Source organism: Myotis yumanensis, unplaced genomic scaffold, assembly GCF_028538775.1.
Source record: "Myotis yumanensis isolate MYYU_CA2020_CCGP unplaced genomic scaffold, mMyoYum1.0.hap1 SCAF_10, whole genome shotgun sequence".
NCBI lineage: Eukaryota > Metazoa > Chordata > Mammalia > Chiroptera > Vespertilionidae > Myotis > Myotis yumanensis.
This window is the reverse complement of record NW_027223761.1, coordinates 77,493,021-77,507,843: the sequence shown is the minus strand read 5'-3', so window position 1 is coordinate 77,507,843 and position 14,823 is coordinate 77,493,021. Positions and strand designations below refer to the sequence as shown.

General features: G+C 42.6%; 1 protein-coding gene across 1 annotated transcript; it reads left to right on the top strand.

Annotated features, from left to right (window-relative positions):
* The first annotated feature begins 2,565 nt into the window (after window positions 1-2,565).
* PTS (6-pyruvoyltetrahydropterin synthase) lies at window positions 2,566-10,634 on the top strand. Its single transcript, XM_070426033.1, has 6 exons — window positions 2,566-2,713; window positions 4,807-4,886; window positions 6,656-6,678; window positions 7,042-7,098; window positions 9,379-9,449; window positions 10,329-10,634. Exons 1-6 carry the CDS (start codon window positions 2,631-2,633, stop codon window positions 10,450-10,452), a joined length of 438 nt encoding a protein of 145 aa, XP_070282134.1. The 5' UTR covers window positions 2,566-2,630; the 3' UTR covers window positions 10,453-10,634.
* Window positions 10,635-14,823: the final 4,189 nt, after the last annotated feature.

Here is a 14,823-nt window from a genome sequence, read left to right as displayed (position 1 = left end):
AGAGAGCTAGAAACATCGATGAGAGAGAAACATCGATCAGCTGCCTCCTGCACATCCCCCACCGGGGATGTGCCCGCAACCCAGGTACATGCCCTTGACCGGAATCGAACCCGGGACCCCTCAGTCCGCAGGTCGACGCTCCATCCACTGAGCCAAACCGGTTTTGGCATCTTCTTAATTTTCTTTCTTTTTTATAAATCCTCACCCGAGGATATTGTTATTGATTTTAGAGGGAGGGGGGGGTGGGAGGGAGGAAAGAGATAGAGAGAGAGAGAGAGAGAGAGAGAGAGAGGGAGAGAGAGAACGAACAATCGATGTGTGAGAGAACATTGATTGGTCACCTTCCGAATGTGCCCTGACCAGGGATCTAACCCACAACCTTTCAGTATATGGATAATGCTCCAACCAACTGAGCCACATGGCAGGGCTGAGTTTTCTTTAAGAGTTATTGTAAACACCACAAACCCTACCTCTTTAGTTCCATACATACAGATGCCACATGTGAGAGTTTACAAAGTAAAAGTTCTAAGTTTTGTGTTTGTATTAGTGAGATACAGAACAACAGTAGCAGGCACACAATGGCAAGAAGAAACCTAAGCAGAACAGATATATCAGATGTGGGAGCTTAGAGGCTGAGGTAACCATAAGAACATAAATCTCCTGATACTTCTCCAGACAAGACATGGAGGTTTGATCTTCTCTAGATCTGAAGGCTGAAGGAGCCACTAGTTGACATCCAGGAAATATACAGGTGTTGTGATCATGTCTTTCCTCTGTTTATAAACCTTTACTCTATCCTACTACACAGGGAGGGAAGTTTAAACATATAAAGGTTAGTAGCGTAATCATAAGATTTTGACCCACGGACGCCTGGATTCTGGCTTGGCCCTGCCATCTATGAGGTTCTTGAAGAAGAGGACAGAAACGGGTCAGTGATTTTTGTAATCTATGTACACATGCCTGGTAATCCAGTGCAGAAAGTTTCGATAAAACCGAGTGAGCATCTGACTAATGTTGAAAGCCTAGGCAGGGCCTCTTCCTCTCCCTAAGCCCAACTTAGGGAGACTCAAGGAAAGGGCTGTGTGGTCCACAAGTGAGGGGAAAAGGAAGTAGTGTCCACCCTCATGACCTTCTCTCAACTAATCATATCTGTAAAGACCTATTTCCAAATAAAGTTATATTGTGAGGTACTGGGGATTAGGACTTCAACCCATTAATTTGGGGGATACAATAACTGGATCACTGAGGGTGAATTTTGTGAGTACCTTTATATTGAACTAGAGGCCCGATGCATGAAATTCATGCAAGGGGCTCAGCCCTTGCAGCCCTGGCCGGCCCTGGCTTGTCTGGAAGGTCATCCGGACGGCTGTTCTGCTGTTCAGTTTAATTAGCATATTAGCTCTTTATTATATAGGATTAGCTTTAATAAAAAAATTTTAGAGCAAGAATTCAAATTCAATGACATACTTTACTAAAGCAAATAGATAAAACTATTTCCCAGAAATGTCTTACCTTTTATTAGATTCTTCAAACTATTTTTGGAATAAGTGTCTGTGTTAAACACTGTCTGTTTGAGTATCACTGATATATAGTCAGTGTCTGGGAAATATTGTTTGTATTATATGTGATCTTGGTTAAGTACTTAACTATTCTGGGCCTGTGTTTTCTTACCTGTCAAGTGGGAGGACTGAACTAGATAATCTATAAAAAAAAAAAATCTCTGAAGCTTATAATTCTTTGAAGTTTTTTTCTTTGCAGCACAAGGGGGAGATGAGAAACATTTTTTGGAAAAATGTGTGCAGAATGTTTGGTACATAGCATGTTAATAATTTAATGCAGAACCAACAATATATAGCTGGAGACCTGAGGCACTTGAGAGAAGTCACCATTGGGGCTTATATGTCAGCCACACCCATGATTTTATCTGTCTTTCCCAGTGCTGGGGGGAAAAATGCCTCCTAGTAGATATTCAATAACTATTTGAGGAAAGCATGAATGCAAGCAAGACCTGGTACGGTACTGGGCATGTAAGTTGTTTGCATATTCCTTATGAGTAGTTGTGAGGAAACGAGAGGTGATGCATTCGACATAGAATCGCTGGTGTGGGTGCTCATGGGTGCGCGTACTCGCATGGTGCCAGCCCAGGGTGACACACGGTTTCACAGTCCAAAGGTAGTCTACTCTCCGAAAGCCGCATGGTCCTGCACGTACCCTCGAGTTCCTGCCTCCTTTACCATAGGAGATGGCCCTGCGGTAAACCAGACACTGGAAGTTTCTATTGTAATCCAGGGCATGTAGAAGCGACTGGGAGGGGCGGCTCAAAGAAGTCCCTCCGGGGCCCGAAGTGACCCTGACTGCGTGGCATGGCCTCAGGCTGAGCAGACATAAAAATCGGCATTAAACCCATTCATTTGACCAGGGCTAGGTATGCCCAGCTACCGGAATTCCGGCTATCCCGAGATCCAATCAGCAAGGGACAGTGATGCAGCCTCCAGGCCGGCAGAGGGAGCCCAGCCCCAGGGCGCAGCGCAGAGACTTCCGGGCGCAGCGCGCATGCGCAGCCCTGGCGGGAGGCTCCGCCCACCCCAGCCACTGTCACCGAGGGAGGTGCCGCGCGGAACTGCCAGGCGATGAGCGAGGCGGCTCCCGGTCGGCGCCGCTGGGCGCGAGTATCCCGTCTCGTCTCCTTCAGCGCCACCCACCGGCTCCACTGGTGGGTTGTGCCCCCAGCGCGGGTGGTGGGGCGGGCCCGGCGCGGGGCGCGGGTGTGCGCTCGGAGGTGGGGGCGGCGCGCCCGCTCGTCCCTTGGGCGTCAGGCCCTTTCGGCGACACCGTTAGGAGCCTAGTCAAGAGACCGGGCTCCGGAGGAGGCGGTGCACGTGGTGGGCAGTGGAGCCGACTGCGAGGGAGAAGGCGCTGGCTCCTGACCTCGTGATCTCGAGCGAGGCGGTAACGGCCAGAGAGGCTCACCTCGCCCAGAGCCCAGATCACACGGTGCCCGGCGCATAGTATACGCTCTATAGGTGTCAGCTACCGAAACTCATCTAAATACAGCGCAATGTTATCCTCTCGGCACCTAAGAGAAAATGAACCAGGATGTTCACTTTCCTAAGGCAGCTCTGAGAGTAAGCAGCACAGTTGTAATTCGATCTCACAGCTTGATGGCACTAGAGTTGGTTCTTTTTTTTTTTTAACTGTGATCTTTTTAATTTTTTTTTCTGTATATTTTTAAATTTTTATTTATTGAACTTCAGAGAGGGAGTGGAGAGAGAGAGAGGAGAGGAGAGAGAAACATTGATTTGTTGTTCCAGTTCTTTATGCACACATTGGTTGTTTCTTGTATGTGCCCTGACCGGGGATCGAACCTGCAGCCTTGGCATATCAGGACAATACTGCAATCAACTGAGCTACCCGGCCAGGGCCTAGAATTGGTTCTTTTTAAAAATATATATTTTTATTGATTTCAGAGAGGGAGGGAGAGGGAGAGAGAGAGAGAGAGAGAGAGAGAGAAACATCAGTGATGAGAGAGAATCATCCATCGGCTGCCTCCTGCAGGCCTCCTACTGGGGATCCAGCCCACAACCCGGGCATGTGCCCCCACCAGGCGTGGAACCAGGATCGGGCCCACAGGTTGACGCCTAAGACTGAGCCAGGCCTGCGGGGCTAAAGTTGATTTTGGGAGTTTTGTCCCTCATGAGCAAGCTCCACTCTGAGCACCCACTCCCCCATCTGTAAAATAAGGATAATTTCTACCTAGCAAGGTCCAAACATCATTTACTGGAGAGGTATCTTGTGTGCTTGTCAGGCCTTGTGCCAGGTTAACGGGTGCAGCTGTGAGCAGTGCGCACCCGTCACTGCCTTACAGGTGGAGTGTGCGATGTGGTCAATACTGTGGAAGGTACAGTGAGATAATTGTATGCAAAAGCTTTGTGAACTGTAGCATTTTAAGTGTAAGAAGTGTAGGAGAAGGTGGGGGAACTAATAGGGAGGGTCTCAACCAGAAAGGGATGTATAATGGGAAGCTTGAACATATGAGGGTAGTAAGGACTCATTAAAGATGCAATGACTGGACAGGTATAGGCATACAAATCCATTAAGCAAGGTGCTCTCTGCCTGGAACAACAGTTGAGTATTGTAATTGTAAAGTGTCCCCTGATTTGAATGCCCCTCAATGGACTGGTGAAGTTATCAGAGGAGGCATGATAAAGCAAGATTGTTAGAGAAGAGACTAATAGGTCATGTAATTATTTTTCAGGAGCAATGAGAATTTATTTTTTAAAAATTTTTATTGATTTCAGAGAGAGGAAGGGAGCGGGAGAGAGAGATAGAAACATCAATTATGAGAGAGAATCATTGGTTGGCTGCCTCCTGAATGCCCCCCACTGGGGATCGAACCCACAACCTGGGCATATGCCCTTGACGGGAATCGAACCCAGGACCCTTCAGTCTGCAGGCCGGTGCTCTATCCACTGAGCCAAACCACCTAGGGCAGCAATGAGAATTTAAACCACTTGACAACAGGCATCTTTTATCATTCAGCTGTGTCTAATACGTAGTAGGTATTCAGTAAATGTTGAGAAATGGAAGGGCCTTGAGCAGATCAGGTTTTGGAGTCTTGCTGTGGAACGAGGGGGTTGAATTTGCTTATGCTAATTTGTATGGTGTGATAGTCTAATTGGGGGGCATACAGTGGTTCCTGACATAAAGCTGAATAATGAAACCCAGTTGATTTATGATTCTCCATTTGATGAGCTAAAGTATTAATAAATTGTGAAGCTTATGTTGACTTTTGTTTTTCCTGGTCAGCAAATCTCTGAGTAATGAAGAAAACTTGAAACTGTTTGGAAAATGCAACAATCCAAATGGTCATGGGCACAATTACAAAGGTGAGAGGAAAACTGATGAAATTTTAGCCCTTTCAATAAGAGTGGAAAAATCTTTAGCAAATAGAATCTTAATGAGTAAAAAAACTTACGGGAAGAGCAGTAGTGCTTTGAGACGTGAATGAGAAGTTAAGTGGAAGTTCAGAATGAAAAGAGCTGTTGCCTTGGTGGGATGTGTTTTAGCTTTTACCTTGCAATTAATCGTCTGCTATGATAGATAGTCCAATGAATGGTTTAAATAAATATCTTTGGCTTTAGTGCACATATTGAGATTTTTTGGGCACATGTTTCATTCTAATTAGGTGTTGCTGAGGCTAATGTTAAAATTAGATTGTATATTTGAATAAGTAATGACTGACAAAAGGGGGATGTTGATTGGGAATATGCTGTATGGAAGAAAGTAGATTGAGTTGAAAACTTTGCCAGCAGTGTTCAAGAAAGTAATTCATTTATACCAGAACTAGAGGCCCAGTGCACAAAATTCATGCGTGCGGGGGGTGGGGGGGTGTCCCTCAGCCCGGCCTGCATCCTCTTCAATCTGGACCCCTTGGGGGATGTCCGACTGTCGGTTTAGGCCCGATCCCTGAGGCAGTCAGACATCCCTCTCACAATCCGGGACTGCTGGCTCCTAACCACTCGCCTGCCTGCCTGCCTGATTGCCCCTAACCACTTTTGCCGGCCAGCCTGATTGCTCCCTAACCACTCCCCTGCTAGCCTGATTGACACCTAACTGCTCCCCTGCTTGCCTGATCGCTCCCAACTGCCCTCCCCTGCCGGCCCGATCACCCCAACTGCCCTCCCCTGCTGGCCTGGTCTCGCCCCCAACTAACCTCCTCTGCCGGCCTGATCGCCTGCCCTCCCCTGCAGGCCTGGTTGCCCCCAGCTGCCCTCCCCTGCCGGCCATCTTATGGTGGCCATCTTGTGGTGATGTCGCACGTGACCCCCACCTAGGCTTTTATTATATAGGATAAGAGAGTTGATTGTTTGAAATATAGCTGATGCCTCAAAAAACAGGTACGTAAGCCATCGAGTATCACAGCATACAGGATGGTGGAGTAAGACCAGGAAAGGTATCAGAAGATCAAGATTTCTAGTTTAGTTATTGCCTCTTACTGGTACTTGATCTATGATACCTCTCATTCTTAGTTTGTTCATTTATCATATAATATCACATGGTGTTTGTAGGGAGCTGAAAAAAATATAAAAGTTCTTAATTTGTAAAGTATTCTATTATCATGATTTTTCAAGTGCTTCATACAAGCACTTGTTAATTTATAAAGCATTACTGTAAACTGTATACATTCATCTCAGTAAAGGGATAAGAGTTTTAGTCCCCTGCCTCCCCAAAAAGAGTTTTAGTTAGTAGTTTTGCTTGCTTAGAAAGGTACTGCCCAAAAGGTACTGGCAGGTGTGCAGCTGGACTTCTTCCTGTGCATTTCCTACTTTTACAGGTAGCGATTGGGCAGCATCTTGATCCTTTCTTGTGGGGATTTCTAACTAGTGCCATCAGCATCATCAGCAGAATTTATACCCTTCTTGGCTTTGGCTGAGCTCTTCTGCTTAGCTAAAGCTCCTACTAAGCTCTTCTGTCTTGGTTGACTCTTGCTTTGGTTGATAAAACAACCTTAACTAAGAGGACAGATGTTTTTTGGGAAATACAAATATAGCTTTGTGGGGGCAGAGATCTAATGATTTATGTGCTAACTTGTGCTTGGATGTTAATCTGTTGAAAGTCATGCTGGTCTTTTGGTATTTTGTTTTCTTTCCCGTAGTTGTGGTGACGGTACATGGAGAGGTATGTGCTGAATGTATCTGTGTGGTCCTCTTTCTGCCAATGTGATAGATTCAGTGTGAGAAATTCTGTTCAAATCATTATTGCTTCACTGTTGTCCTTTGTGTCTGGCGAGCTGCTGCCATTCCAGGCCTTTCCTCTCCCAAAGTGTCACCTTTAATGTGCTGTATGTGGGCAGGTAGGAGAGCAGTACAATGAAAGGATGCCTGGAGCACTTGGTGTTCCCATGCCGAGACTGATGATTGTGTTGGGGGTGAAGGCAAATGTGGGCACAATTTCTGCACGTTGTACAGCTTTTAATAATTTACCAGAGGTTTAAATATGAAGAACATGTTATAGTAATATTCTCCTCTATTTATTCTCTAGATCGATCCTGTTACAGGCATGGTTATGAATTTGACTGACCTCAAAGGGTATATGGAGGTAATGGCATGTTTGGTGCTTATTATGTGCTGTCCCCTAAGTAACTCCCATCAGTTACTTGCTTTTCACTTTCCCAACCAAGCAACTCCAGAGTTCCATGATGGGGTGAGTGGAATTGGGTGTGGAAGCAGGGGAGTAGTTGGAAGAACTGCTTTCATGTTCTTCTAATGGTGTTTGGGTGACTTAATGGAAATTAGTCACCATTGTATTACAGTGATGGAGATAAATGTAGCATGCTCATCTTGTATTCCTTGCTGCCATTCCTGATTTCCTACATTTAACAATTTCTACTGTTCTTTTAAGATACAGATTTCTTTTTGAAGTTTTCTTTTTTTTCCTCTGAATTTTCCTTATGTCTTTGATCATATATTTTAACACTACCCTGTTTTAGTCACTCTAGTTTGATTATAAAGTCACTGGGGCAGTTCATCATAAGGGTAACACAAAAGAATGTGTTCAATAAAGGACTTACTGATTGTATCACTTTAGAATTCTTGCATTGTAAGAGACTGTAGATAATATCTAAGTAATTTCTTCATGCCATAGATTGTTTGAGAGATGCTAAACAGTTAACTCTAGGTCATATAGTTACTCCTTTACAAAGTTGGGAGTAGATTTGCTGGTATCCAGCTTAGCTTTTATTATGTCATCATTTCACCTGTTTATTTAGTTCTTTGCTTCAGGTCTGCTCCTTCCTTTGTTCTAAACTTTGTTTCATAAAAATGCTGTTATTAATAATCATTATTTCTTTCATAATAATTATCATCCGTATATTCAAGTTTGCCTACTTTGTATCAGTGTTTGGGCTCAGTACTAGGAATGCAAAGATGAATGGGACAGAGCCCTTTCCCACAGAATGCTCATGTTATTTTTTTCTAGGAGGTAAACAATAAGTTCTCACAGGGTGAAAAAGATGAAGGGATTGAGAAGTACAGATTGGTAGTTACAAAATAGTCATGGGGATGTAAAATGCAGCATAGGAAATATAGTCAATAATATTGTAATAACTATGTATGGTACCAGGTGGGTATTGGAAATATCAGGGGAACACTTTGTAAAGTATATGGTTATTTAACCATTATGCTGTACACCTGCAAATAATACAAAATAATACTGAATGAAAAGTGTAAGCAAAAAAAAAAAGTTTTCAGTTAGTTGGTTGAATAAATGAATAAGAGAGTTAATGAATGAATAAACAGCACTGTGCTCCAAGTGCCTTTGGAAAGCTATAAAGACAGAGTTCTTACAAATACATAGAGTGACATTTAAGACAGCAGTATGAGAAATATGAAATGCCCCAAGTAAGCATAATGATTAAATACACCTTTGTTTACCACCTTGAAGGACACCACACACTCCCATCAGTAAAAGTGGCTCATCATGGCATACAGAGCAAAGCCAGAGTCCTGTTAAAGACGCTGCAGTGGAACAGTTGGGACTTGAACTGGAATTGAAGATAAAACAAAGATATTTCTTTTCTTGATATCTATGTAGATATCACTTAATCTATTTTAAAGGTGGTTTGGTTTAGGACTTATTATTTTTATGATTATGATTTTTCTCAAAAAATGATTGCTATTTTTATTATTGTATACTTGTTAGACATTATGAAAATTAGATTGTTTTGATTTTGAACAATGTAGCTAAAAGTAAAAACGTAGAAAATGCTTAGCTTTTGTACAATATAGCTAAAAACTTAGAATAAAGCAATTATAATTCTTGACATTGATAAGGGAAACCATGTTAATATATAAGCATTAGAAAGAAATGCATTTATGTTTTATATTTTTTCTTCTAAGGGCTCAAGATCATTTTTAAATTACTCCTTATAGCAGAAATTTAGAACTCTTAATGTAATATCAGTTTTAGTCTGCCTTATAAAATGTAGTACTCACTGAATCTTTCTCCTAGTGACATTGTGGCATTGTCTTGAAGGTGAGACTCTATGGAGTAGTATTTTTGGTAACTTTTTGGACAGAATGCAAGAATGTTAAACTGAATTCTGGATCACAGTGGCTGTTATGAGAAAACTCCAGTGAATTCTCTACTTATTGGTTTCTTAACCTCTTTGCACTAGTAAGGAGGATAAACAGTCATTATGGAGAGCTTACGTTATTTCACAATTTTAAACTTTCTGAAATGGCTTTGTAAGACACAGATAAAGTATACAATAAAAGTATTGAGTTAGTGGCTGAATGATAAGTTTTAGAGGCAAAGGTGGAACACTTTGGAATCTGAGTCATAAATGGAATTGATATTTTTCCTCTCTTTTGTCTGTAGGAGGCAATCATGAAACCCCTTGATCATAAGAATCTGGATTTAGATGTACCATACTTTGCAGATGTTGTAAGGTGAGTGTGATTATCTTACCTAATCCTATATAATAAAGAGGTAATATGCAAATTGACTGTCATGCCCTCGCACAAGATGGCCACCACAAGATGGTTGGCACGGGAGGGCAGTTAAGGGCGACCAGGCTGGCAGGGGAGGGCAGTTGGGGGCGACCAGGCCTGCAGGGCATGGCAGTTAGGGGCAGCCAGGCCGGCAGGGGAGGGTAGTTAGGGGCAATCAGGCTTGCAGGGGAGGGCAGTTAGGGGGGACCAGGCCTGCAGGGGAGGGCAGTTGGGGCAACCAGGCCTGCAGGGCATGGCAGTTAGGGGCAGCCAGGCCGGCAGGGAAGGAAGGGCAATTGGGGGGGGACCAGGCCTGCAGGGGAGGGCAGTTAGGGGCAACCAGGCTGGCAGGGAAGGAAGGGCAGTTAGCAGGGACTGGGCCTGCAGGGGAGGGCATTTGGGGGCGACTGGGCCAGCAGGGGAGTGGTTAGGGGCAATCAAGCTGGCAGGCAAAAGTGGTTAGGGGCAATCAGGCAGGTAGGCAGGCGAGCATTTGGGAGCCAGCAGTCCCGGATTGTGAGAGGGATGTCTGACTGCCAATTTAGGCCTGAGGGATCGGGCCTAAACCGGCAGTCGGACATCCCCTGACGGGTCAGATTGGAGAGGGTGCAGGCTGGGCTGAGGAACAACCCTCCTCCCCAGTGCACGAATTTTGTGTACCAGGCCTCTAATATAGAGAATAAGAAAGAAGAATGTTAACATTTTATTTGATTGCTGTGTGATTTCTAAAGTTTTTGTTTAATGACACCTTTTAAAAATAGAATTTCTGTTCTCTGTAAATATTAAACATGAAATTTTATTTATTTGTCTTTTGATCTTCTCTCCTTTTCTCTTCAGCACAACAGAAAATGTAGCTGTGTATATCTGGGATAACCTCCAGAAATTTCTTCCTGTGGGAATTCTTTATAAAGTGAAAGTATATGAAACTGATAATAATATTGTAGTCTATAAAGGAGAATAGCCCTTAGGGGTTAATACTATAGAAATACTCAGTTTCTATCCATATTTGAAAAATATCTTTAGCCCCTTGGACTATTGAGACGCCATCACATAATTACTGTACCTCCACATTGTTCTGGAGTGCCTGATTCATTGTAATCATTATAAGACTTGTATTAAACTCACATCTATTTTAAAACCAAATTTGTAATGTATCATGAGTATCATTTAGAGAGCCTGTTTTGTATAGATCAAAAGTCACTTCACTGCAATTGTTACTTTACTTCTTTGATTTTCACCACCCTGGATTCCTTGTGGACAAAGTTTTTATTCTAAGCAGAGTACCTAGTGATTTTTGTTGATTAAGTCAATGGCATATTGATGGAAACTTAAAATTTATAGTGCCTTAGACATGATGAATACTTGGTAAATATTTTTAGAATTGAATAACATGAAAGTTTTGAGGCTTCAATTCTAGTCCCAGTGCTGTTTACTGTTCATTTGTGCCACTTCTGTCTCAGAGCCTCAGAGATGACTGTTTGGACCAGAGGCTATCGGAAGCTGCTTCTGCCTGTTCTCAGAGTTTATATCTCCATGATTTTAAATACCAAATGAGTATATATTAATTTAGAGAAGGAAGAAGATTGTTATGGGATTGTGTGGGGGCCCTGACCAGAGTACACTGGAGGTTAAAGGCCCACTTGCCATACGCATGCGTGCAGGCACTGACACGGCAGCATTGCTATGTTAAAGGCCCCCCTACGCATGTGCCAGGGCAATGACTCAGCAGTAGCACTATACATACTGTGCAAGCGTATCCTTATATAACCTGCTTATGTTAAGGTAGCATGGACGTCACTAATTGGCACAAGGCCTCTTTTGTTTGAGCATATATATAATGTAAAGAACTTCCCAGACAAGAAAAAGCTAAAGGAGTCCATCATCCCCAAATCAGCATTAAATGAAATGTTAAAGGGTCTTCTTTTAGAAGAAGATAAAAGATATGAACAATAAAATATAAATACATAGCTATCAACAATTGAATCTAAATACAAGATAAATAGAAAACAACAAAACAAAACAAGCAGAACAGAAACATTCATAGATACAGAGAACATGTTGATGGTTGCTAGATGGGAGAGTGGTTAGGGAAATGGGAGAAAAGGTGAAGGGGTTAAGAAGTACAAATTGGTTGTTACAGAATAGTCATGGGGATGTAAAGTACAGAATAGGGAATATAGTAAATAATAACTATGGTGTCAGGTGGGTGCAAGATTTGTTGGGATGATCACTTAAGTTATGTAATGTCTAATCACTGGGGCATACACTCAAAACAATATTGTAGGTCAACTGTAATTGAAAATAAAAATGATAAAATGTTATAAATAAATAAATGTAAAAGAAAAAAAAAAAGGGCTAGTTTTGTCTGTTACTTTTCAGAGTTTTAGTTGCTCCCAGGTAGAGCCACAGATGGGCAGTGGGGTGTCACGTGGGCATCTCAAGCTTAACATTTCCAAAGTCAAGTTCTGAATTCTCCTTTAAAATTTATTTTTCCATCAGACTTCCCTAAAAATGATACTACCATCCATTTATTTTTTTCAAGCCAGAAACCTGGGAATGGTCTTGATTCCTACCTCTTACTTCTGATCTATCAGTTCTGCAGGTCTTACCTTTAAAACATATAATTATCTTTACATTTCCAATGCCACCATCCAGTCCAACCGCCACACTTTCTTCCCTGGGTTACTGACATGGCCTCTTCCCTAGTCTGCTTCACTTTGGTTCTCCTCCACACTCCTGTCACCACCTCTCCCCCCTGTATCATGTTACTCCTTGAAAGCTTCAGCTAGCCTGCTGTAATTTAATATGACATCTCTGAATTTTGCTCTTGTCATGCTCCCCTGCCTGGAATGCTGTCCCTATCCCCTGCCCCATCCTTTTCATAAAACCAATCTTTCTTCAGATCTCAGCCTAAATTTCACCCTCTTGATCACCCAGTAGATGTAGACGTATCCTCTGTTATTTTCTATTATAATACCTACGTACTCCCCTACCTTGAGGTCTTAAAACGTATGTTTCCTTTGTCTTATTTATTTGCTTATTAGTTTATTGTCCCAACCACAAGGATGTCAATGTCATGAGGGCCAGAGCCCTGTCTGCCTTATTCACTCTGGTTGCCCCAGGACCTACACCAGTGTTTGCTCCATAGCAGGTGCTGAATAATTAGTTATTGAATGAGTGACAGTGCCTGCCATCTCCAAAGAACTGGTTGAACCCGGTTTGGTTTTGAGATTTAACACCACACTTTTTAAACATACTTCAGAAAGGGGGTTATTCTTTACGTGTGTCAGCTTAGAGAACAGCCACCACAACAGGGAGTAAATCCCCTGAGTATTTCTCCAAACCGGTGTATCTAGCTAACTTTACCTTCCTGGAAATTTTCCATTTCCATTTTTGGGTAAGATTTGGTTTAGTCCCCAACTACTAATTTAAGTAAAGATGAACTAGAATTCAGAATCTAGGATCTTTCAGTGAACTCCTGCCCCCCAAACCATACTGTCATTTGTTAGCAGCCCAGATTCAGGACTCGGGCTCACTGATGGCTCACTGACAAGGTACTCCCTGTATAACAGGATAACAGTAGTTCATAATTACTGTTCTGACTTGTGGGGAGTAGATTTGACGCAGGCAGAAAGGGCTCAGCTGGTCTTGCAGAGGATGCTTTTTGTCATGCCACCTGTTGGGCCTCTGAGAACAGGGTCCACATAGAACTGAACAGATTTGTGGCAATACTGAGGCAACGTGTTTTTCAGCAAACAAGGGCCAAATGTGTTGCTGTACTAATCCTCAATAATTCCCAAAGCACTAGGAGGAAAGCCAAGGCTCCATTCCTGAGGAGAGAACTGTATATAGAAGAGGAAAAAAATGCACCCTAACCAGATTGTGGGGTATAACATTCCACCCACATTTGAGACTGTGTTGATGTCTGTGCAATTAACTAACTTCTGTTTTTTCAGCATTTATTGGCTTGTGAATGAACATCATGCCAGCGACTACATGTCTGGTGTCTTAGTCACCATGTACTTAAGGCAGGAGTTAGCTCTGGTTCACCAATCAGCAATCTTGGGTTGTATTGTTCAGTCACTCAGTAAGTGGAAGAGCTGGGATTTGAACCTATGTCTGTTTGGATTAAAAAGAAAACCATGTTCACCAATTAAAATAATGATTCCAAAAATTTCCCAAGCTCTTTAAATGTGCTTTGTCTTCATATTTAGTTATTTTAGCCAATGGCTTTTTGAGTTTGTTGGATTCAAGCATCTGGTCTAAAATTATTGTTAAAATATATGTATGCATAGACAAACATGCAGATGTTTTGGCATATGTTAAGTTATTTCCCACATATCAGGTATATATATTTAACTTCATTCTACCTATTTATATGGATGTAACTTACATAAAAGCAGGGTAGGGGCAGTCCATATGTCCTAGATTTACTGCTGAGCCCATTCAAAGACATACATACAGTCCAGCAGTCAGGAGTAAAATAATTCTAATTTTCACTTTCCTGATTCAACTATTTTGTAGAATAATTTAAGACTTTTATCTATTTTTTAGATTCTCCAGGAAAAGAGAGCATAGGAGCTGACACTAAAGGCTAGAGTACCTTCTACTTAGAAGCTTGAAGGGTAGAGGTGAAGGCAGGGCTGGAGGGAGATTGTGAAAAGTCAGACATCAGCCATTTATAACAGTTACAAATGCGTAATTTCAGTCCTTGTTATAGACACCATTTTATTTGCACATATTTATATTATTATAATACTTAGCTTTCTTGCTTGGCTGGTGTGGCTCAGTAGTTGAGCGTTGATCCATGAAGCAAGAGGTCACTGGTTCGATTCCTGGTCAGAACACATGCCTGGGTTGCTGGCTAGATCCCCAGTGGGGGGCCATGCAGGAGGCGATGATTCATGTTTCTCATGGATGTTTCTATCTCTCTGCCCCTCTCCCTTCCTCTCTAAAATCATATTAAAAAAAACACCCAACTAGATAAAAAGATACTTGGATATAATGAAAGTGGTGTGCAGCCACTTACGTTATCCCGGTGGGAGCGGCTGGCATCCGGACCTTGGCCAGGGTTTGGAGGCCGCGCAGTTCCGCACAAAGAGGCCCACTTGGCCCTGAGTCATGGCTCACAACAAGGTCCCCCGCGATGGCTCAACTGTGGCGGGAAGATTCTTACCTCTGAAGACAATGTTAGGACCAAGATATGATAGTCAACTTGCTGAAGAAAATCGGTTCTACCCCAGTATGCTCTCAAATTATCTAAAGAGTTTGAAGTTTCCTAGGGCTGCTGTAACAACTTACCACAAACTGGGTGGCTTAAAACAACAGAACT